The sequence below is a fragment of the Etheostoma spectabile genome, unplaced genomic scaffold (genome assembly GCF_008692095.1).
Source record: "Etheostoma spectabile isolate EspeVRDwgs_2016 unplaced genomic scaffold, UIUC_Espe_1.0 scaffold00002903, whole genome shotgun sequence".
NCBI classification, from domain to species: domain Eukaryota; kingdom Metazoa; phylum Chordata; class Actinopteri; order Perciformes; family Percidae; genus Etheostoma; species Etheostoma spectabile.
The window spans coordinates 12,932-37,929 of NW_022602965.1; the positions used below are offsets into that span (position 1 = coordinate 12,932).

The 24,998-nt window shown below is 39.8% G+C and overlaps 2 protein-coding genes and 1 long non-coding RNA gene across 9 annotated transcripts; 1 reads left to right on the top strand and 2 right to left on the bottom strand.

Moving 5' to 3' along the window:
- Nucleotides 1-889: 889 nt before the first annotated feature.
- Nucleotides 890-23,197, bottom strand: LOC116676239 (major histocompatibility complex class I-related gene protein). Of its 4 annotated transcripts, XM_032507494.1 has the most exons (7): nucleotides 6,380-6,471; nucleotides 5,902-6,171; nucleotides 4,983-5,261; nucleotides 4,243-4,545; nucleotides 3,560-3,661; nucleotides 3,212-3,229; nucleotides 2,301-2,491 (listed from the first exon to the last, which is right to left on the bottom strand). In XM_032507494.1, the coding sequence occupies exons 1-7, from the start codon at nucleotides 6,426-6,428 to the stop codon at nucleotides 2,442-2,444; spliced, it is 1,071 nt and encodes a 356-aa protein (XP_032363385.1). In that variant the 5' UTR covers nucleotides 6,429-6,471; the 3' UTR covers nucleotides 2,301-2,441. The 4 variants fall into 4 exon arrangements, with proteins under 4 accessions (XP_032363387.1, XP_032363385.1, XP_032363389.1 ...); XM_032507498.1 differs by lacking the exons at nucleotides 5,902-6,171; nucleotides 6,380-6,471 and adding an exon at nucleotides 23,153-23,197; XM_032507495.1 differs by lacking the exon at nucleotides 3,212-3,229 and having other exon boundaries at nucleotides 6,380-6,470.
- On the bottom strand, nucleotides 10,341-21,948 carry LOC116676238 (major histocompatibility complex class I-related gene protein). Of its 4 annotated transcripts, XM_032507490.1 has the most exons (7): nucleotides 21,851-21,948; nucleotides 21,463-21,732; nucleotides 20,531-20,809; nucleotides 19,578-19,880; nucleotides 17,154-17,261; nucleotides 16,546-16,563; nucleotides 15,618-15,808 (listed from the first exon to the last, which is right to left on the bottom strand). In XM_032507490.1, exons 1-7 carry the CDS (start codon nucleotides 21,897-21,899, stop codon nucleotides 15,759-15,761), a joined length of 1,077 nt encoding a protein of 358 aa, XP_032363381.1. In that variant the 5' UTR covers nucleotides 21,900-21,948; the 3' UTR covers nucleotides 15,618-15,758. The 4 variants fall into 4 exon arrangements, with proteins under 4 accessions (XP_032363384.1, XP_032363381.1, XP_032363382.1 ...); XM_032507491.1 differs by lacking the exon at nucleotides 16,546-16,563 and having other exon boundaries at nucleotides 21,851-21,947; XM_032507492.1 differs by lacking the exon at nucleotides 17,154-17,261 and having other exon boundaries at nucleotides 21,851-21,946.
- Nucleotides 14,801-22,376, top strand: LOC116676240 (uncharacterized). The gene is made up of 3 exons (XR_004328617.1): nucleotides 14,801-14,811; nucleotides 16,748-16,754; nucleotides 22,322-22,376. It is a non-coding gene; the product is annotated as an uncharacterized LOC116676240 (long non-coding RNA).
- Nucleotides 23,198-24,998: the final 1,801 nt, after the last annotated feature.

Here is a 24,998-nt window from a genome sequence, read left to right on the forward strand (position 1 = left end):
TTAAATCGTTTAATAATTTACTCTCTTTACTGATCCCCAGTGGGGGGGATTACAATTTCCACTCTGGAGAGACGTCAGAGTGACTGAGCTGTGGGTGCTGGACTGGCTGTTATGGAGGAGTGGGGATTGGACCCAAATGCAGAGATGAGGACAGCAGGCAGGCAGGTGGTTGGTAACCAGGAGTTTATTGTCCAAAAAACACAAAATAAGCCTCAACGAAACTAACCACCCAGAATACAAGGCAAAAAGCAAACATCCAAAAAGGCAAAACGTATAATCACCAGGACCAGGGAAACAGGAACAAACTCAGGGACAAAGCGACGTGCTGACAGGCGAACAAACAGAATGATCCGACAAGAGACAAAGGAAACACTGGGGTTAAATACAAGAGGTAACGAGGTAATGGGGAACAGGTGAGACGTCAGGTGGATCACATTAGGGCGGGGCAGGACAATCAGACAAATAAAGTAAAGCTAGACTAAACAAGACAAGACAAGACAGGAAGCTGACTACCAAAATAAAGCAGAAGCATAACAAACACACAGGGAAACACAAGACAGAATCTATGACACCAGACTAGGGAGAAAACCGGGACGAAAACACAGGGAAGGCCAAACGGGAAAATAACCCCCAAACAAAAACCCCAACCCACAACACTGGCGCCCTGAGCAGTTGGGGAGGTTTCAGTGCCTTGCTCAAGAGCCCCTTGGGGCAGTGGCCAGGAGGTGAACTGAGGGGGACTTGAACCAGCAGTCCTCCGGTTCTACTGCCACCCTCAAACCACTGTCGGCAGGATCCGAACGGTGCGGGGAGACCTCAATGGATTTCCAGATCTGTAACCATTAGAGTTTATCTTAAATTGTTCTACATCCTAATATCAATAGCATAATGGAAACACATTTACTTAAAAGTTGTACAGATTGCAGAAAAAAATTCTGTTATATTTGAAAAATGAACGTGAGGAAACCCGTTGACATGCTGGAGCTGGTGCTGGTGTTCTAGCAGCTGGTTTCTCTGCTCACTTCTCTCACAGCTGACTCAGCTCAGAGGTCTGATGCTCTCTAGTGGAGACAGAAGGAAAGACACTCACTACTCACTAAACCAACAATGGAAGATCTGGATTGCAGTGTTCCTTCATACTCACACATAACTAAAAAAAAGTATGTTTTAATCTAGTTATTGTTATGTTTCAGGTCTGATGAACTTATGCAAATTCATCAAATACAAAAACACAATAAATCCTATGATCCCCATTTGAACCTATATACACAAGTATTTTAGAAGTGGTTTAACGAATGGTTTCTTTTTTTTATGACTTTAGTTGGTAGCTGCTGTAGTGATCCCTCTCCAAAGGACACCAGCATCGGTTCTTTCCAGATGTTACCTCAGCGATGCTTATCAGATCATCACATCATGCAGAAACATTTAAATATGATTCATGAATTTACACCTGGCCATTTTGACGTATCCTGTGACTTTCTGACAGGTCCTATCACTTAATATCATAATGTTGGGTTAAACAAGTTTTGTTAATGCATACTTATGATGCAAAATAGTTTCAAATATTGATTGTATCCTCTTAATCTAAGCCGTTAAGACTTAAGAGACAGTAAGAAATTCAAAAGAACCTGGATTTAGTTTTCATTTTATTTAATATTTGACTTCATAATGTATGCAGTATGATTGATCCAAAATTTTAAATTTTCAGTCCAAATTATAATCAATGCATTATTGTAGTTCCAGCTGTTTCCTGTAACTAGTTTGGGATTCCAGAAGAAGCAAAAAAAGCCTGATGGAGTGTTTCACTGTGGGACACACAGGTTTTAGCAGATCATTCTGTTGGATAACTGGTTGTCAAATCCTAAAGCAGTAAACGAGTTAATAACAGCCCTATTAATACTTTAAGGATTATTCAATTCAAAAGTGTCTTAAACAAAGAACACGATGAGGCCAGTAACTCACTCTCAGGCCACACCTCATGAGAGTATTCCTGAAAAAGCACTTTACTTCATTTCACACCTCACAACACAAGACATGTTTACTACGTTTCGTATTAAAATGAAATACACATTTAAAGTTACTTTATGTTTTTTTTGTTTAAAGGTTGTTAATTAACAAACAAACATCCAACACATGTAAACTTAATGAATGAGTCCCTCAGAGTAACAGAACAAGGCTGTGTAATGACATAACACAGTAGAATCTACCATTAAGAATACATACGAGCGAGTCGCTGGGGAGTAATATTTAATATGTTGTCATATATAATTTCACCGCTAGATGGTGAAAGATTCTCACACAATGTAGCTTTAATATAAAGGTTTGTTGTAGGAAGCTCATAATTTCAGGTGTTTAACTGGAGATGATCATAGTCCACGTCACAGCATTTACTGCTTACCGTCTCTTCTGAAGCAACTCAGTGTGCAGGAGGGGTTTGTATCTCAGAAGTTTAAGCCCCTTGCCAGAGAGTTCATACAGATGTTGTCAGGAGCTGTAAGGAAGAACACACCGTTACTGAGCTGCCTTTCAGAAACAGAGGAGGATGCAGCCTGTCCAGAGGCTGGTCGTTCACATTAACTCTGCACATCCACCAAAAGGTGTTCAGTACTTCCAGCCTCTGAAACAGGTTTAGCATCTGATGTTTGATCCAGAACCAAGACACATGCTCCATCTGTCAGAATCAATGAGCTGACTCCACAACCTGAATGGGACATGTGCAACCAGCAGCCTCCAACCCAGAGAGCTCTTTATATATGCTTCTTTACATATGTTTGTCTTTGTGAAGCTCTTGTTTGCTTTTAAAGTGCTATATAAAAACAGAAACTTAACATAATGTTAACTTTAAATTGCATATATATATATATATATATATATATATATATATATATATATACACATACATATATATATATAATCTTTTATTGCTGTTACACAAACATCTAATTATTTTGCAAATCTGGTTTTGTATTCCTTTTAATTTAATTCCATTTTATTTATTAAATATTATTTAGTACTCCCATCTACAGTAAGTCCAGGTCATGTCAAATAGTCATTGTATTTGGTCTCTCTGTTAGGGAAGAAACCCCTGAGTGAGTAAATAATTAACTAATTTATAATCTCCATGTCTTTACTGAAGTCTGTTTTGCAGTAACCCATCCTGGTAACAGCACATCAGACCAGAGACAATAGAATAAAAACAAGTTCTACTCACATGGTGGAGGGAGTTGGGCTGAAACAAGATGAGACGACAAATCATTTCAGCTGTCACAGTTGGAAATGCCAGAACATCATTTGTCACCTTTTCCCCATCAAATCTGATCCTCTCCTACTCATGCTCCTACTTATGTTTAATAAATCCTATCCTCTTCACCTTTTATATTCATCATCATCATCATCATCATCATCATCATCATCATCATCCTGCTACAGTCTCTCTGCTGGTTGCATGTTGAAAGTAAATGAGAAAATTATTTTTCTCCTTTGGTCTTTCACTTTTCTTCTTTTTGTAAACTACAAATCCAAAAGTAGGCCTGATAACTTTCCCATTCTCCTCTCTCACCTTTCTTTCTTTTGTAAAAAATGAATCCAGTGGCAGCGGCGAGGACGACAGCAAGAACAGCCACTGCAGCAGTGATGGGAATGGTCCTGTCTGAAGGATTCTCTGTTCAACAAATAACAACAACATGTCTACAACCAGGTCTACAACCAGGTTAGAACAGAAGGACATTCCTCTGTTTATCATTCCTACTGTACACACAGGACTTATGAAATATTTGCATGTTGGTTTGTCCTGCAACGGATTGTGTGCATTGGTTTAGAATCAAAAACTAAAAAGTGACTGACTTATTCCATAATGAACCAAAAGCTAGTTCAACAAAAACACACCTCTGTTAGAGCCTCACTTTGGTGAGCAACATATATTTGTGCCAAACCATCATGATAGTGCTGACTCGGAGGAACAGAGTAAAAATAGATGAAGCTGTAATGGTTTAGTTGGCATCAGTCTTAAGACAGCAGTCAACTGTACAGATGTGTTTCTGAAATAAAGGCTGAAGGAGCTAGACTGCTAAGTGCTGGTTTAGGCCCTTTGTGTGTATGTGGTAGTATGGCCACAGATATCAAACAGAAGGCTTACACAGAGCATCAGAAAGGTGAAAAATCAATAAATCAATAAATCATAAACTTCAGGACAACTGAAGTAAACTAAACACATCTTTTGGTCACTTCCTATTCCAGTCTCACCTCTGTTGGTCCTGATCTCTGCTTTGTCCAGTTTGGTGACGATGTCGTCCTCCACACCAGAGAGCTGAAACACACAGTCGTACCTCCTCCAGTCTTCAGCTGGGACTGATGAAAGGTCCAGGTCTACACTCATCTGGAAGGATCCATCGTGGTTGGGGAGGATCTCTCCGAGGTCCACGTCCTCATGAAGCTCCTCTCCATCTTTCCTCCAGAACATCATGGCTCTGTCAGGGTAGAAACCTGTAGCGTGGCAGCTGACTGGAGAGGACGGAGACTTCTGGAGGAGAGACACTGAGGGACGCTCTGCAGAGAGAGAGAGAGAGAGAGAGAGAGAATACACTGAAATCAACTTATAAAAAGATTATGTAGCTGAGGCTGAGCAAATGTCATTAGTTTTGCAGGTATTTGGTCATAAATTAAATTACTGGCTAAACAGAGAGATTTGACCTGATGATGGCGTTAGCTGAAAAGTCAGAGGTTGAAAGTTTTTACAATTGATTCTCCATGCTAACTGTACAGTGGCGATCATTGGCTATTGATAGAAAGTAATGTCAGAGCACTCTAACTTGTGGGTCTCTACTGATTGAGGAGGGCTAGATCAAATCTTACCACCACAGAAAACAGCCAAAAAGAAGGTGATGTCAGACTGATTGGAGTGATAATAAAATGGCAGGTCAGTCTGAGCAGACTGGAGGAACACTGTTGTGTTCATGAAACTACATCAGGAAATGGGATTCTACCTTTTCTCAGCAGATAGCTCTTGCCGTAGTCCACATTCATCTTCAGCCATCCCAGATAAATCTCAGTGAGGCGAATCTCAATTAATTTTATTCTAGCTATGTCAGCATCCCATCTTTGTTTGATGATGTCAGCTTCTGGTTTCAGAGCGATCCATGTCAATGTCTTCAGGTCCAATGATATGAAGTCTTCTCCATCATAACCATACTGATTAAAACCATTGACCTCTCCAGTCTCATTGTCCCACTCACAGCCAGTAATCCTCTGGAGAATGTGGACACCTGAGAGACAGAGACTGTCATTACAATAATGCATACTACTACTAATAATAATAATATAACTTTTACTCCTTGGATTACAACAACAGGGTGAAGTGGGTCAGCTGAAGTTTCTAGAGTCAGTTAGTTGCTCTCCACCGACTGAAAAACTCCAGTGCATGATGGGAAACAGCTGGGTTTCCCCTGATCCAAAAGCACATTGTCTCAGATGTTTGACCACAAACCTTACATGTTATAAAAATTATTATTTCATAATTAATTACTAATAAAGACTTTGAATTTATTAGTCTGATTTTGTGCGACTAAAGTTTTGTTAACAAAATATTTAATAATTACATGACGAAAACTTTAAGCCTAGACAGGCTGGTAAAGTTAATTCCAAATATTCCAGACAGCATCAAATCTTAGTTATTTAATATTTTAACAATTATACAAACAGACAGAGCCCTCAGTCTCGTTATCTGACAGGTCAATGAAGGAAATAAAGGATGTCTTGTATTACTGCTTTACCTCTTCCAGTGTATGTGAAGATATTATGTTTTGATGTTATGAGTTTCATTATCTCAAAGTGGAGATGAGTTTGGGTCACTTTAATATAAAATGAAGATGTAGAACAGTTTAGCAGTAAACAGTGAAGTATTACCTCCAGTTTGGTTGAAGCTGTGCGTCATGTTATCCATCACGGCTTTGAAGAAGGTAGGCTGAACCTTAAAACACTGTGTTGTGAACATTTCCCAAAGCTGAGGATTGCTTTCTAAAAATGTTTTCACACAGTCCTGTTTGGGTTCTAGTATCTTTTTGTTGGTGTGGCAGTAACCCACTGGATGATCATCCACCTCTCCAGTAACCACAAACTCTGGGAGGTTTGGGATTCCAGAAGATGCAGTGGAGAAAAACTTGAGTGAGTGTTTCACTGCAGGACAAACAAGGTTTATAGATTCAGTATAAATAGACAGATACTTTATCATAAATACGATGACACTATTATAATTCAGTTAATCTAAGACATGATAGTCTCAAAGTAAAAGTGAAACTTAACTCCAGCTGAGTTCCAGAGCTACACAGGAACAAAACGCAGAGCTGAGTGGAAAGTAAAGAAAATAATTAAAATGTGATCTTACCTGGAGATGAGACGTGACAGAAGAGAAGCAACAACAGAAACTTCTTCATCTTGTTCTGATAAAGACGTGTCCGAGGACGGAGACGGTTCAGATGTTTTGTCTTCTGGGATTTTTCTCTGAGGAGGGACAGGCCCGTTCGAGACGAACTGCGCCTCGCCTGGAAAATGGACGAGAGCAGGCGGTGGGTGGCAGCGGGGTGGGGGGGACAGAAAGCTGCAGTCGGAAAGTTTCCATCCGACTCCAGCAGCTTTCAGGCTGGATAGCAAGTGACAGAAACACTGTGGTGCGATTCAGATTTAATGAAATACAATCAGACCCACATATCAACTGGTTTAATTATGACAGAGTAGCTCTCTATCGCAATCTGTTGCTGATTTTAATTAACAACAGACTGGAGATGATCAGTGATCTGAACAGATTTAGTCTTTCTGACTTCTAAACATCACTATCAGCCACACAACGTGTGTTCTGTATAGAATATGACTTTAAAACAGACAAATAGCGGTTAAAATCCCCCCCTTTCAAAAACAAATAAAAAGTTTAAATAAAACGTCATCATTTTCGGTTGATTGTGAACCAATCAGCTGTTAATTCAGCTGAGAGTGTTTCCCAGCATGCTCTGGGTCCGACTGGCTCTTGCAGTTTTTTTTTGTCCTTATTGCAAAAATAGGAAACATTACACAAATGACATACAAAAGTATACAAATTAACATATAAACATACAGAGTTAAACAGAATACAATCCAGTTTAGCCAGGGGAAGCTTAAAGGCTTTACAGAGACGAGGACACGTGCTGACAGTTTAACTGTCTTCTTGTTGGAGACCAAAGTCAGATGTATATAAAGCACAACGTCATGGAGATAAGGTACAAAAGTCAATTTTTTTAGTGCTGAATTTACATTTATGAATATGAAACTTTGCCAAAAGAATTAGTACATTTATAAAACATTTTTTTACTTGGAGTTCTATAAAAAACAAAATACAACATTCTCCCACAATAAGACAAAGTGTTTATACAGTGGTGTGAAAAAGTGTTTGCCCCCTTCCTCATTTCCTGTTCCTTTGTATGTTTGTCACACTTAAGTGTTTCGGAACATCAAACCAATTTAAACAATAGTCAAGAACAACACAAGTAAACACAAAATGCAATTTGTAAATGAAGGTGTTTATTATTAAAGGTGAAAAAAAATCCAAACCATCATGGCCCGGTGTGAAAAAGTGATTGCCCCCTAAACCTAATAACTGGTTGGGCCACCCTTAGCAACAACAACAACTGCAACCAAGCGTTTGCGATAACGTGCAATGAGGCTTTTACAGCGTCCTGGAGGAATTTTGGGCCACTCATCTTTGCAGATTGTCCTAATTCAGTTACATTAGAGGGTTTTCGAGCATGAACGGCCTTTTTAAAGGTCATACCACAACATCTCAATAGGATTCAGGTCAGGACTTTGGCTAGGCCACTCCAAAGTCTTCATTTTGTTTTTCTTCAGCCATTCGGTGGTGGACTTGCTGGTGTGTTTAGGATCATTGTCCTGCTGCAGAACCCAAGTTCGTTTCAGCTTGAGTACACGAACAGATGGTCGGACATTCTCCTTCAGGATCTCTTGGTAGACAGCAGAATTCATAGTTCCTTTTATCACGGCAAGTCTTCCAGGTCTTGAAGCAGCAAAACAGCCCCAGACCATCACACTACCACCACCATATTTTACTGTTGGTATAATGTTCTTTTTATGAAATGCAGTGTTCCTTCTACGCCAGATATACTTGGACACACACCTTCCAAAGAGTTCCACTTTTGCCTCATCGGTCCACAGAATGTTGTCCCAAAAGTCTTGGGGATCATCAAGATGTGTTGTGGAGAAATTGAGACGAGCTTTGATGTTCTTTTTGCTCAGTAGTGGTTTTCTCCTTGGAACTCTGCCATGCAGGCCCTTTTTGCCCAGTCTTTTCCTGATGGTGGAGGCATGAACGCTGACCTTAACTGAGGCAAGTGAGGCCTGCAGTTCTTTGGACGTTGTTGTGGGGTCTTTTGTGAGCTCTTGGGGTAATTTTGGGCGGCCGGCCACTCCTGGGAAGGTTCACCACTGTTCCATGTCTTTGCCATTTGTGGATAATGGCTCTCACTGTGGTTCGCTGGATTCCCAAAGCTTTGGAAATGGCTTTATAACCCTTTCCAGACTGATAGATCTTAATTACTTTCTTTCTCAATTGTTCCTGAATTTCTTTGGGTCTCGGCATGATGTGTAGCTTTTAAGGATCTTCTGGTGGACCTTACTGTGTCAAGCAGCTCCTATTTAAGTGATGCCTTGATTGTGAACAGGTGTGGCAATAATCAGGCCTGGGTGTGGCTAGAGAAATTGAACTCAGGTGTGGACAACCACAGTTATAGTATGTTTTAACAAGGGGGGCAATCACTTTTTCACACAGGGCCATGATGGTTAGGATTTTTTTTCACCTTTAATAATAAACACCTTCATTTACAAATGTCATTTTGTGTTTACTTGTGTTGTCCTTGACTATTGTTTAAATTGGTTTGATGTTCCGAAACACTTAAGTGTGACAAACATGCAAAGGAACAGGAAATGAGGAAGGGGGCAAACACTTTTTCACACCACTGTAGATATGGTCAATGATGAATCTGCTGAGGTTTTGCCAAAATCTTCTGGTGTGTGAACAATACCAAAAAAGGTGAAAAACAGTTTCTGGGAGATCTTCACAGAAAGAACAGTTTGTATTGATGTCTCTTTTAAATTTTAGCATGTAATGACTCGCAGGGTAGTATCTGAATTATTCTAAATGATACTTCTTTCACCTTGTTTACTATAAGTATTTGTGAGGAATCATCCAAATCTTTTTCCAGTCAATGTCATTATCAAATCAGTTCCAATAAAATGTAACATTTGGAATAGAAACAATTTCTTTCTGAAATAAAGCACGGATGTTCTTATTATTTCAAGGAAGTTGGGAAAAACAGATTTTTCCAGCTGGTGATTCAGCCACAGGGGGGGGGGGGGGGGGACAGTAGTAGGAGGATGTCTACCAGCATATCTGAAAAGCATCATTGTGTCTGATGGAATGGTGTCAAATACAATGGTGAATTCTCTCGGCGTAACAGGAATGTTATATGTTGATAGAAACTCACTGTAAGTGAAAAGATGCCCATCTCCATTAAACAGCTGATCCACCAGCAGAATCTGATTAAGGACCCAATCCTCAAAGAAGAGTGGTTTGTTTTTATTTAATAAATCTGTTATTCCAGATTAGGTATCTGGGAGGTGAGAAGTTATGGTTATATAATTAGACACCATGCTAAAAGGACCTGCTTGTGGAAGGTGGACAGTTTTACAGGGAGTCTGTCTACATTATAGCTACAGTTCAAAATAAAGCCCAGACCACCGAAGAGAGAGAATATATAGTGGGGAATAAAATTCCAGATTCAGACAGGGTTTTTAAGAAAATACTTAGCCCAATTAATCTTAAAAGTATTATTTAGAGTATTGAAGTCCAAAAAGTTGAGCCCACCAGATTCATAATTATTCATGACAACACTTTTTTTTAATATAATGGATAGGATTTTTCCAGATTAAGTAATTTCTATCAATATCTTTACAAATGTTCCTGTCCAGGTGTAAAGAGAGAGCTGCGTATGTGAGCCGGGATATCTCCTCAGCCTTGGTGAGTAACACTCGGCCTTTAGAGATAAGTCCCTTTGCAACCACTGGTTCTGATGGCAGCATTCCCCCCCCAGATCACTTGTTCCCCAAAGCACTTACTGTTATGCAGTCCCTGTGAGGAATTTTGATTCTACCTTCTCTCAGCAGAGATCTTGCCATTCAGGATCCACTTTAGTGAGGAAAATCACTCATGGTGTTTATTTTTTAGATTTCTCAGTTTGGTGATTCCAGACCTCGGCAACCTCAGTGGGTAAACGTCCGTGCCTTCTCAGAGGTAACAATAAGATTTGATCATTTCTGATCTAGTTGTAAACAAGTTGGTCCTAATCTCTGCTTTGCTGTTGTTGTTAAATGTACTTTTTAGTCCTTAATCTTTAAAAACTTTAAACAAAATATTAGCTGAATCCACTGCAGGACTTTTACAGTCAACTTAATATGTGTTTCCTTCCTCACTTCTGATTCTAGTCCTAATTTTGAAACACCAATAAATCAGGAATAAAAAAAGGGCTGAATTACTCCACCAGCGTTGAACACTGCCATGGGTGAGGGTGAGGAGTAAGACCCAATGCAGACAACTGGACAGCCCGGAGACAGTTTAGGGATTGATGGTTAAGGTGCACATAAGCATACTGGCCAGTCCAAACAGAGATAGTAAAGAGTCCAGAGGTAGCAGGAATGGACAGGGAGGGGTGCAGGCAGGCGACAGGTCCAGGTAACAGAGGCTTGAAAGCAATAGCAAGAAACAACAAAGCATATATGGTTAAGAGTGAGCAGGACAGAGACAGCTAAATCTCCTCAGGGCTGAAGAGGAAAGTGGGAACAGGTGAGCAGGTGGGCGAGGAAGTTCAGGTGACTGGAGGGAAAGGGGTTGTTGCAGGACAGAAGGGAGTGGCTGGATGTGGGAGTAAGGGGACTGGGATGGGAGTAAAAGTCAGAGGGCATCTGGTGGATAGGTAGACAACCGGGAAGAACGGGTTTGAGGAAGTGGGAATGTTGCTGGAGGGACAGACAGGAAGAATGGGACAAACACCATTTGGAGCGTGATTTCTGTCAACGCAGCTTGAGTAATGTTTGCAAAATAAAATCTGTACAAGATGAGTAACATGCACACAGCACGTGCTTTGTCTCCTTTGTGTTGCAGGGAATGTTATCCTCCAAAGATCCATTTCAAAAAGAAAGAAGATTGCCGCTCAATCTTTCCACCTCTGCATTTTTGGTCCCAGGGACCTTTCCCAAGACACGTTAAGAAAGGTCCCTGGGACAGACCTCGATCGACCGACCGACCAAATAGTTAAATTTTTAATTAAATGTTATAAAAATGTATTATGTTTTTTTTAATAACAAATTTTAAATCATTTAATAATTTACACTCTTTACTGATCCCCAGTGGGGGGGATTACAATTTCCACTCTGGAGATGTCAGAGTGACTGAGCTGTGGGTGCTGGACTGGCACCCTGAGCAGTTGGGGAGGTTTCAGTGCCTTGCTCAAGAGCCCCTTGGGGCAGTGGCCAGGAGGTGAACTGGCATCTCTCCAGCTACTAGTCCACACCCCGTAAGGGGGACTTGAACCAGCAGTCCTCTGGTTCTACTGCCGCCCTCAAACCACTGCGCGGGGAGACCCCAATAGATTTCCAGATCTGTACCCATTAGAGTTTATCTTAAATTGTTCTAAATCCTAATATCAAGATAAGATAAGATAAGATAATACTTTATTGATCCCACAGCGGGGGAATTCCTTAGTTACAGTAGCATTCTCAACAATAACAGCAAAAAAACAAAAACAAACAAGTAAACACAAGAAAGACAGGCAAACAATAGACAATGTGCAGAAGGTAGACTGAAGTAAAGTGGCGTCTAATAAAGGTTTTGTAAAGTGCGGTTGCCATAGTACAAAAAAACAATATTGCAGTGTAAGTAAGTGACTTTAAAATTAAATTGAATATGTAATTATAGTTATAAAGCTATAAAGCAAAAGTAGGTAACCATAATAAGTTGTATTCACCAGTGACCATGAATAATATGTACAAATTAAGTAATTGTTATCAGAAAATATAAATAATAGATGATAGAATGATAGAAACACATTTTCTTAAAAGTTGTTCAGATTGCAGAAAAAATGGTGTTGTATTTGAAAAATGAACGTGAGGAAACCCGTTGACATGCTGGAGCTGGTGCTGGTGTTCTAGCAGCTGGTTTCTCTGCTCACTTCTCTCACAGCTGACTCAGCTCAGAGGTCTGATGCTCTCTAGTGGAGACAGAAGGAAAGACACTCACTCCTCACTAAACCAACTCAAATGGAAGATCTGGATTGCAGTGTTCCTTCATCCTCACAAATATATCGCTTTATTGTTAAGTTTCAAATCCTTTTATCAAATACAAAACGATGAAGCCCCTAATTCCCATTTGAACCTATATAAACAAGCATTTTAGATCTGGTTTAATGAATGGATTCTTTCTTTATGACTCGAGAAGAAGCAGTGAAGAAAGCCTGATGGAGTGTTTCACTGTCAGACACACAGGTTTCAGCAGATCATTCTGTTGGATAACTGGTTGTCAATATTCCTAAATCAGTAAGAGAGTTTATCAAAGCCCTATTAATACTTTAAGGATTATTCAATTCAAAAGTGTCTTAAACAAAGAACACGATGAGGCCAGTAACTCACTCTCAGGCCACACCTCATGAAGGAATTCCTGAAAAAAACTTTACTTCATTTCACACATCACAACACGTTTACTACGTTTCATATTAAATGTATGAAATACACATTTAAAGTTATTTTATGTATATTTTGTTTGAAGGATGTTCATAAACACACAAACATCCAACACATGTAAAATTAATGTGTCACTCAGAGTAACAGAACAAGGTTGTGTTATATTATCCAGCTCTACAGGAACTGGCAAAGGCATTTTACCTGGAGATTAAACATTAAACAAGAGGAGCAGGATATATAAATACATCTTGTTCTTAAATAAAGAAGTAGAGCTGGAAAGCTCAACTCATCTTCATTCCAAAGTTGTTTCCTGGTTTATGAAATGTAAATGTTTCACCTGCAGCATAGACTACTGAAAATACTGAGCACCCACGTATGCCAGAAGGTTACATTCATTTAAAATTAAACATTGTAGTTGGAGCTAAGTGGAGCGTCTGTCACAGTGTGAGTGGTTATGTCGCTGTCAGTGTGTTACGTGTCAGTTAAACTTCTCATCTCCTATCCTATCTGTATTTGTGAGAAGTGGTGCTGTCCTGAGTTGAAAGACAGCTTTATTATTGAGTTAATGGCATAATAGGTGTGTGTGTGTTGGTGTGTGTGTGTGTGTGTGTGTGTGTGTGTTGGTGTTGGCTGCTATCCATTTCCTTTGGTTCAGAAATGCCAACATATTTGATTAATTTTTTTTATTAATGCACCCGTGAGCACCCACGGAGGAAAACATAAAATCAGCGCCAATGACCTGCAGTATGAGGTGTGTTCCCCTGTGAATGACTCCTTACTGGTGAACAAGGACTTCACTCTGACCTAAAGGGATTTTAGACATGTTCTGGTCTATCAGAGTCTCTGTTACCTGTTCCTGCCTGCTTCCACTAAAGCTCTCTGCTTGTGCTTGTCTGCTGCTAAAGTCCAAAACACATTGTATCATGTAACACAACATGAAGCTAGTTATGAGTTCCCTTTCATTTAGTTCTTGCTCCTGTAATAAATAAGTGTCCTGTCAGACTCTAACGGCCTCTGTGCTGCTTCCTTTTCCCTACAGAGACCTGGGTTGGAACAAAGGTTTAGTGAACTGAAAGATCAGACGCTGAGTCCAGAAAACATCTTCTGTCTTCTACGTTTGACTAATAAAGTTTAAAATCTTATAAATCTGAGTTTGACGTGTTCACACTTTCTTACTCTGACAACAGAAAAAAACTGAATGATGCATTTTAAATGTAAGAGTCATTTTATTTCACATCAATATTACTAAAATAAAATACAAAATATAAGAATATCAAACATCTGAGTGTTGGCTGAGATTCTTAAAGACCAAAACCACACTTTAAAATAAATATATAATCAGAATATTTACACAACGTTTTTCTTGTAATTAAGCTAAATAATCAGGATGTTGATGTCAAGTTGTCAAACACCAGAGAGGACATTTTATTTACCCCTTCTACATTGGGATGGTTCCATACATGTTACAGTAGTTTATCTATAAGACTCAAACTATATGCATATCTAGATAGAGTACAAATAGAGTTATATAGAGTTATATAGTATATGAACTGAATGTTTGAGTATACAAACCTATAATACAGGAAGGATGTTAATCACACACACAAACATATCTTTCACCATTAAGATGTTCAATTCCACATAGCGACAAACTACTAATGAAGAAAATTAAAGTATTTTCTTTTTTGCTTGTTTCATGTTATAGTTGTTGAAAGCAAGTTTTTTAGGGTCTTTAAAACTCCATTGTGTAACTTTTTGAATTGATTCTTAGCAAAAACCCTTTTGCTCTTTTACAAATATGTGCTCATTCATGTGTAAGTACTTCAACCAATCAAAGTATTCTCGTAAGTGTAGAATCTACCATTCAGAATCATTCAGAATACGTACGAGCGAGTCGCTTGAATTTTAAAATACATTAGCCAAAGAGGGACATATCTCCGCATTTTGCGCTTTTACACTCAGTGGCACTGTGACGAAGGCCAGGGAGGAGGAGAAGATTACTCACGACTACAAGTAATCTGCCGGCAGGTTTGAAAGCCTGTTGTTATGGAGGATCACGCCAATTCTCTAGGACGTGTAACGGAATCGCTAAGGAAGTTAAAAAAAGAATTAAAACGACAATGTGACAGGCAAAGCAACAAGTCCAACGTTAACATTGGAGTGGCTTTTCCAAGATGGAAAGAGCTCATATAGGGGCAAGGATTTTAAAAGAGACACCAAAGTTTCCTTCTTTCTTCTCTAATGGTAATTCTGCCTTTTTGTGTAAATTTGTTTTATAGTTGCTACTTGCTTGGTTAACTATAGCATGGTTGTACATAACGCTAGATCGAAATCTAGGAAACTTTTCCTCGGGTCAATGATGAAAAAGGATTGTCTAGCCTACCCTGTAAGATAAATGTAATCATGTGTTGTCATTTCCCTGGCAGACAACTCACGTCATGTAACACAGACCAGCTACAGCTAGAACTAATCATTTGGATTTCATTGACATTGTTCATACTGCTTAGAGAGATATATTAAACACACAAACCTCCATTGCTTCTCTGCTACGCTGTAAACATTGCCTTAAACTATTAATCTCGTACAATATACAGAATGACAATAGCACTGATACTTTACTAACACTGGGTTGCATATGTATGGGAACCTGATTGGGTACCACAATAACGTAAAACTAGTATTACACTGGAAGGATCATTCACTGTCGAAGTCATACTACTTAGAATACTTACTAGAATAATATGGCCCCCGTAAAGTTAAAATGCACTTGGAATGGGAGGGGCTATAGAGTAATATTTAGTAGGTTGTCATATACAATTTCACCCCTCGATGGTGAGAAATTCTCACACAATGTAGCTTTAATGTAAAGGTTTGTTGTAGGAAGCTCATCATTTCAGGTGTTTAACTGGAGATGATCATAGTCCACGTCAAAGCATTTACTGCTTACCGTCTCTTCTGAAGTAACTCAGTGTGCAGGATGTGTGTGTTAATCAGGTCTCTGGATTGAGTCTCTCAGAGAGCTCAGAGCTGTTGTCAGGAGCTGTAAGGAAGAACACACCGTTACTGAGCTGCCTTTCAGAAACAGAGGATGATGCAGCCTGTCCAGAGGCTGGTCGTTCACATTAACTCTGCACATCCACCAAACGGTGTTCAGTACTTCCAGCCTCTGAAACAGGTTTAGCATCTGATGTTTGATCCAGAACCAAGACACATGCTCCATCTGTCAGGATCAATGAGCTGACTCCACAACCTGAATGGGACATGTGCAACCAGCAGCCTCCAACCCAGAGAGCTTTTTATATATGCTTCTATACATCCGTTTGTCTTTATGAAGCACTTTGATGCAAACACGTTAGCTTTTAAGGTGCTACATGTATGAAATAAAAAGAAACTTAAACTTCCCCTTTCAGTCTTTATTTCATTTTATTGGTCATTTATATTTTGCCAATTCTCTCTATTTGAAGAAAGGATAGTGAAGTTATACTTTCAACTTCCGCCATTTCCACAATCCACGCAAGAAAACGTACTCTGCTATTGCTGTCACACAAATATCCCATTATTTCTAGTACTTCATGTTGTTTAGTACTACCTTCTACAGTAAGTCCATGTCAAACAGTCATTGTTTTGGTCTCTCTGTAAGGGGAGAAATCTCTGAGTGAGTAAATAATTAACTAATTTATAATCTCCATGTCTTTACTGAAGTCTGTTTTGCAGTAACACATCCTGGTAACAGCACATCAGACCAGAGACAATAGAATAAAAACAAGTTCTACTCACATTGTGGAGGGAGTTGGGCTGAAAGAAGAAGAGACAACAAATCATTTCAGCTGTCACAGTTGCAAATTAAAGCTGTAGTGCGTAGTTTCTGTCGTCCCCAATGAGGAATTTTAAGTAATAACAAAAACACTATCGGCCAAGGAGGACACGGAGGATTAAAAGAACACGGACTCTTCAGAAGAGGTCATTATCGTCACTCAAGTTTTTGCGTAACGGACGCCACAGTCTTCTGAACATAGTCATACTGACAAATCCAGAGAGAGAGTTGTGAGGAGCTGATAGACTTCATTAGCTTTGTAGCAACTCATTTGACAACGGCTTGGATGTAACAGAGGTTCATTAATGTCAAAAGGTTACGCACTAAAGCTTTAACATAAATGATAATGAACATTTGTCACCTTTTCCCACTGAATTTGATCTCTTCTATTAATCATTCTTCTACTAATGTTAAATACCTATATTTTACCCTTCTACTCTTCACCATTACATTTACATTACATTTATCATCATGCATGCTACAGTCTCTGTTGGTTGCTTTACAATAGTTTGTTTTAACTTTTTAATTTATAGTAAAAAATAGGAAATCTTGCAGTTCTTTAGTAACTCACCTTTCTTATTTTTGTAACGATTGAATCTAGCAACGAGGACGACAACAGCAAGAACAACAGAGCAAACCACTCCAGCAGAGATGTGAAATTTCCTTTCAGAAAGCTTCTCTGTTGAACAAAAAACAACGTTTACAACAATATAGACAAAGTAGTATTGAACAGATCTATCTATTTATTTATCAACATCTGTACACACATTATTTATGAACCAATTACATGTTGGTTGGTCCGGCAAAGGATGGAGTGCATTGGTTTAAAAACTAAAAAATGACTAACTTATTCCATAAATCAAAAGCCAAAAGCCAATCCAACAAAAACACACCTCACTTTAGTGAGCGACATATTTGTACTTGTTAGCCAAACCATAATAATAGTCAGAGATGGGAAGTAACGAAGTACAAATACTTTGAAAAATGTACTTGGATATATTTTTACTTTACTATTTATTTTTGTGGCAACTTTTTACATTTACTCCTTACATTTTAACAAATATCTGTACTTTCTACTCCTTACATTTTAACAAATATCTGTACTTTCTACTCCTTACATTTTACTGACTCGTTACTTTAGTTTTGTACTAAAGCTCGTCTATCAGGAGTGATTGTGGGTGCATGTCGGAGAATAGCGTGGACACGCGCCTCACACTGCGAGCGCCACACAAAGTGAGAGAAAAGAAAAAGTACGGAGCCCAGCGGGGGTCAGCTGAGAAAAGGAAATCTAAAAATGAGCATAGGAACGATATAGTAGGTCCTTGTAAATTCTGGAGTGTAGTCTAGACCTACTCTATCTGTAAAGTGTCTCGAGATAACTCTTGTTATGAATTGATACTATAAATAAATTGAATTGAAATTGAATTGATATTCTATATGTATGTATATATTACCTTACCTTATTACCTTAATTATAACTTGTCTCCTCCTAGTTTGACTACAGCACTTACAGTTAAAAGTAAGTTTGGAGACACTACCTTATTTAATCATTAAATTAACAGATATTTGTGTCTAAGTTTTAGTTTATAGTCTAAGCACCGACGGCTGCTGCTAGAGACCAGTCTTATTTCTCCAGGTTGGAGGACGACTCGTTTTGATAAAAGTGTGTTTATAGCTCATTGTTAACCTCACCACAGTAGGAAAGACGAGTTATTTGTGATTTAATGTCATTTAGCTGTAGAGTAATTGATCCCAGAAGTTTGAATCTGTGAATATCTTTCCTACTTTGCTCATGTTTATTAAGATTATAAATCCATCCGCACAGTTTGTTAAACCTCCGTGCTCTTGGTTTAGTTTAGTTTTTCTCAGCTGACCCCAGGGGGCCTCCGTAAAAAAGCAACTAGCTGTCCGGAGGATAATCAGTTGAGATTGTGTGTGTGTGTGTGTGTGGTGTGTGTGTGTGTGTGTGTGTGTGTGTGTGTGTGTGTGTGTGTGTGTGTGTGTGTGTGTGTCCTTGAGAACTGTAGTCCTACAACTTATGCTGTCAGTTCATTCATCAGCCTGTTGTTGTATCTGTCTATACTTCTGGCACATTTAAAGTAAGTAAATTTGTTGCACTTGATGCATAACTACAACTCAACAGATTCCCAGTCATCCTTGTACTTCTCTAAGAGAGATGTTTGAGATAGTAGACTATGAATCAAGAATGACTCCTGGCCAATGTGCTGCATAATTCTAAATATATATAAATATAGGGAACTTCTTAATTAATGTCAGTTTAGTCATTCATATTTTATCCTTTATTTTCTTTTCAGAAGCAAGATTTAAGGCCACACACATACATGTAGATTCATTTAAATGTTAAAAAATAGAAACTGGATCTGTGAATTCTCACAGAATCACAACTGAATTTATATTTTGCTGCTCAGTCAGAATCTTATTAACCTGGAGTCCCAGTCTGTCACAATAATCATATATATGATGTTGTAGGCCAATTGGCAGATATCCATTTAAAATGTAGTATAATGGTATATCAAGAATGAAGAGCCTTTTCCCATGTCCACGAGTTTCTCAGCTTGCATTCTAAAAAATGGTTGTCATTTGCAAGGTTACTTTTATACTTTAAAAGCCTGTACTTTGTTACTTTTATTCGAGTATTGTTTAACAAAACTACTGGAGTACGGAAAGTGAGTACTTTTGCCATCTCTGATGATAGTGCTGACTCGCAGTAAAAAATGGAGGGAGCTGTTGGTTAGCGGTTAACTGCTCTGGGAAATGGTTTAGTTGGCATCAGTCTTAAGACAGCAGTCAACTGTACAGATGTGTTTCTGAAATAAAGACTGAAGGAGCTAGACCGCTAACTGGGAGTTCAGGTTTTGTGTCTATGTGGTAGTATGGCCACAGATATCAAACAGAGCATCAGAAAGGTGAAAAATCAATAAATCATGAAGTAAAACTAAACACATCTTTCAGTTACTTCCTATTCCAGTCTCACCTCTGTTGGTCCTGATCTCTGCTTTGTCCAGTTTGGTGACGATTTCGTCCTCCACACCAGAGAGATGAAACACACAGTCGTACCTCCTCCAGTCTTCAGCTGGGACTGATGAAAGGTCCAGGTCTACACTCATCTGGAAGGATCCATCGTGGTTGGGGAGGATCTCTCCGAGGTCCACGTCCTCATGAAGCTCCTCTCCATCTTTCCTCCAGAACATCATGGCTCTGTCAGGGTAGAAACCTGTAGCGTGGCAGCTGACTGGAGAGGACGGAGACTTCTGGAGGAGAGACACTGAGGGAACCTCTGGACACGGGCACACACGGACACACATCAAATGTGAATGGAAAGAAAACAATGGAAAAAGAAAAATGAAGAAAAGACAATGTGGAATTGTTAACAGAAGGTGTTAATTCAAATAAAATAAATAAGTAAATAAACCTCAAACCACAACACTAAGAGTGTGAAGCCGTGTGAAGAGAATGTCATTAGTTTTGCAGGTATTTGGTCATGAATCAAATTACTGGATAAACAGAAGGATTTGACCTGATGACGGCGTTAGCTGAAAAGTCAGAGGTTCAAAGTTTTTACAATCGATTCTCTGGGGACCGTGAATATATGTACAGTATTTTACAGCCATCCAGTGAGTCTGTAACAAGCTGAAGGACAAACGGACCAACTGACAGACCACCTGTCAATGCAGTTCAACTTACTCACCGTATGCTAACTGTGCACTGGTGATCATTGGCTATTGATAGAAAGTAATGTCAGAGCACTCTAACTTGTGGGTCTCTACTGATTGAGGAGGGCTAGATCAAATCTTACCACCACAGAAAACAACCAAAAAGAAGGTGATGTCAGACTGATTGGAGTGATAATAAAATGGCAGGTCAGTCTGAGCAGACTGGAGGAACACTGTTGTGTTCATGAAACTACATCAGGAAATGGGATTCTACCTTTTCTCAGCAGAGAGCTCTTGCCGTAGACCACAAACACCTTCAGCCATTCTGGAAATATCTCAGTGAGGAGAATCTCAATGTATTTTATTCTAGATATGTTAGCATCCCTTCTTTGTTTGATGATGACAGCTTCTGGTTTCGGAGAGATCCATGTCAATGTCTTCAGGTCCAATGCTAAGAAGTCTTCTCCATCATAACCTAACTGCATAAAACCATTGACCTCTCCAGTCTCATCGTCCCACTCACTGCCAGCGATGCTCTGGAGAATGTGGACACCTGAGAGACAGAGACTGTCATTACAATAATGCATACTACTACTACTACTACTACTACTAATAAAACTTTTACTTCTTGGATTACAACAACAGGGTGAAGTGGTCCAGCTGCCTGTCAGTTTTGAGAGTCAGTTAGTTGCTCTCCACCAACTGCAAAACTCCAGTGCATGATGGGAAACAGCCGGGTTTCCCTGATCTAAGAGCACATTGTCTCAGATGTTTGACCACAAACCTTACATGTTATAAAAAGTCTTATTTCGTAATTAATCACTAATAAAGACTTTGAATTTATAAGTCTGATTTTGTGCAATGAAAGTTTTTTGTTAACAAAATATTTAATAATTACATGACAAAAACTTTAAGCCTAGACAGGCTGGTAAAGTTAACTCCAAATATTCCAGATTGTATCAAATCTTAGTTATTTAATATTTTAACAATTATACAAACAGACAGAGCCCTCAGTCTCGTTATCTGACAGGTCAATGAAGGAAATAAAGGATGTCTTGTATTACTGCTTTTCCTCTTCCAGTGTATACGAAGATATTATGTATTGATGTTTTGAATTTTATTATCTCAAAGTGGAGATGAGTTTGGAATCGATTTAATATAAAATGAAGATGTAGAACAGTTTAGCAGTAAACAGTGAAGTATTACCTCCAGTTTGGTTGAAGCTCTGCTTCAAGTTATCCATCTCGGCTTTGAAAAGGTTAGGCTGAATCTCAAAACACAGTGCTGTGCATATTTCCCAAAGCTGAGGATGTTTTTCTAAAAATGTTTTCACCCAGTCCTGTTTGGGTTCTAGTATCTTTTTGTTGGTGTCGCAGTAAGCCACCAGAAGATCATCCACCTCTCCACTAGCCACAAACTCTGGGAGGTTTGGGACTCCAGAAGATGCAGTGATGAAAATCTTAACTGAGTGTTTTACTGCAGGACAAACAAGGTTTATAGAGTCAGTATACATCCAGCTGAGTTCCAGAGCTACACAGGAACAAAACGCAGAGCTGAGTGGAAAGTAAAGCAAATAATTAAAATGTGGTCTTACCTGGAGATGAGACGTGACAGAAGAGAAGCAACAACAGAAACTTCTTCATCTTGTTCTGATAAAGACGTGTCAGAGGACCGAGACGGTTCAGATGTTTAATATGTGTGTTTTTTCTTCAAGGAGGAAGTGTCTCTGTTCTCACGTCACTGAGGCTTCAGTTCCCTTAGGTTTACCACTTAAACTTTGTCATTGGAACGTCACTGGGATGAGAAGAGAGAAGAAGACGTGCCCACAGGCCGACTGTTTCTTGTTTTGCTGATGGTAGCATTTGTTACCAGAACAATAGTTCCCCAAAATACTTACAAGGAACCAGATGCACTTACTGTTATGTAACCCCACTGTGAGGAAAAGGGATTCTTTTCTCAGCAGAGATCTTGCCATTCAGGATCCATCTTAGTGAGGAAAATCACTAATGGTGTTTATTTTTTAGATTTCTCAGCATCCCATCTCAGTTTGGTGATTTGGTTTCAGGGCGATCCATGTCTCCGTCTTCAGGTCGAATGCTAGGAAGTCTTCTCCATCATAAAAACTGCAAAAACCACTGACCTCTCCAGTCTCATCATCCCACTCACAGCCAGCCACCCTCTGGAAAATGTGCACACCTGAGAAACAGACTAATTATAATTAAGTAGTACATACAAATAATATTACATGATATTCATAGAGTACTTTTCATAGTCCTCAAATACACCTTGCATGAATTGAAATCCTCATATATTAGACAACAAAGCATTTGGATTAAATTAGACAGATAAGCAAGTGGTGTAATCTACGTGATACGCAGGTATACCAAGAAAGCTCCAGGACTTCCATATGCACACACTTCAAAATAACGAAAGATGCATAACATACTTTCCATTATGTTTTTGATATATTTTGAATTGTCATCCGTGTTTTTCTTCTTCACATAAGCTAAATAAAGGCATTTCCACCGTAAATTTGTGCATAACATATCAAGTTGTTGATGCTCAAAACTTCCTAGGGGAAAGATCCCCAGACCCCCACTCTGATAGGTCTCCCCTCTCCCCTAAAGACAAATTCTGGCCAATATACAGTATATTCACACAATATAGTATACCCACTAAAATACATTAGACTACACCACTGTAATAAGCCCTCAGTCCAATTATCTGACAGGTCAATGAATTAAATGTCCTGCATTTCCCCTTCCTGTGTGTGTGTTTTTGTGCAGATATTTTGACTTTTGGTGTTTTAAATTGCATTGTCGTAGGGTGGGAATGATCTTATGTCACTCTACAGTTTGGCAGTAAACATTAAATGTAACATGCATAAATACTGTACCTCCACTCTGCTTGAAGCGTTGCTTAAAGTGATCCATTTAGGCTTCCACAGTAAGGAAAGTAAGTATTTGAACACTCTGCTATGTTGCAAGTTCTCCCACTTAGAAATCATGGAGGGGTCTGAAATTGTCATCGTAGGTGCATGTCCACTGTGAGAGACACAATAAATAAAAAAAAAATAAAAAAATCCAGATATCACAATGTATGATTTTTTAACTATTTGTATAATACAGCTGCAAATAAGTATTTAAATACCTGTCTATCAGCTATAATTCTGACCCTCAAAGACTTGTTAGTCTGCCTTCAAAATGTCCACCTCCACTCCATTTATTTTCCTAAATTAGATGCACCTGTTTGAGGTCGGTAGCTGCATAAAGACACCTGTCCACCCCATACATAAATACACCTGTCCACCCCATACAATCAGTAAGAATCCAACTACTAACATGGCCAAGACCAAAGAGCTGTCCAAAGACACTAGAGACAAAATTGTCCACCTCCACAATGCTGGAAAGGGCTACGGGGAAATTGCCAAGCAGCTTGGTGAAATCATTAGAAAATGGAAGAAGCTAAACATGACTGTCAATCTCCCTCGGACTGGGGCTCCATGCAAGATCTCACCTCGTGGGGTCTCAATGATCCTAAGAAAGGTGAGAAATCAGCCCAGAACTACACGGGAGAAGCTGGTCAAAGACCTGAAAAGAGCTGGGACCACCGTTTCCAAGGTTACTGTTGGTAATACACTAAGACATCATGGTTTGAAATCATGCATGGCATGGAAGGTTCCCCTCCTTAAACCAGCACATGTCAAGGCACGTCTTAACTTTGCCAATGACCATTTGGATGATCCAGAGGAGTCGTGGGAGAAAGTCATGTGGTCAGATGAGACCAAAATAGAACTTCCATCCATCCATCCATCTTCGACCGCTTATCCGGTGTCGGGTTGCGGGGGCAGCAGCTCCAGTAGGGGACCCCAAACTTCCCTTTCCCGAGCCACATCAACCAGCTCCAACTGGAGGATCCCGAGGCGTTCCCAGGCCAGGTTGGAGATATAATCTCTCCACCTAGTCCTAGGTCTTCCCCGGGGCCTCCTCCCAGCTGGACGTGCCTGGAACACCTCCCTAGGGAGGCGCCCAGGAGGCATCCTTACCAGATGCCCAAACCACCTCAACTGGCTCCTTTCGACGCGAAGGAGCAGCGGCTCTACTCCGAGCTCCTCTCGGATGACTGTGCTTCTCACCCTATCTCTAAGGGAGACGCCAGCCACCCTCCTGAGGAAACCCATTTCGGCCGCTTGTACCCTGGATCTCGTTCTTTCGGTCATGACCCAGCCTTCATGACCATAGGTGAGGGTAGGAACGAAAATTGCCTGGTAGATCGAGAGCTTTGCCTTCTGGCTCAGCTCCCTTTTCGTCACAACGGTACGATAAACAGAATGTAATACCGCACCAGCTGCTCCGATTCTCCAACCAATCTCACGCTCCATAGTCCCCTCACTCGCGAACAAGACCCCAAGGTACTTAAACTCCTTCACTTGGGGTAAGGACTCACTCCCTACCCGAAGAAAGCACTCCATCGGTTTCCTGCTGAGAACCATGGCCTCAGATTTAGAGGTGCTGATCCTCATCCCAGCCGCTTCACACTCTGCTGCAAACCGATCCATTGAGTGCTGAATATCACAGACCGATGATGCCATCAGGACCACATCATCTGCAAAAAGCAGCGATGAGATCCTAAGCCCACCGCACTGCAACCCCTCCCCGACTACGCCTCGATATCCTGTCCATAAATATTATAAACAGGATTGGTGACAAAGCGCAGCCCTGGCGGAGGCCAACCCTCACCTG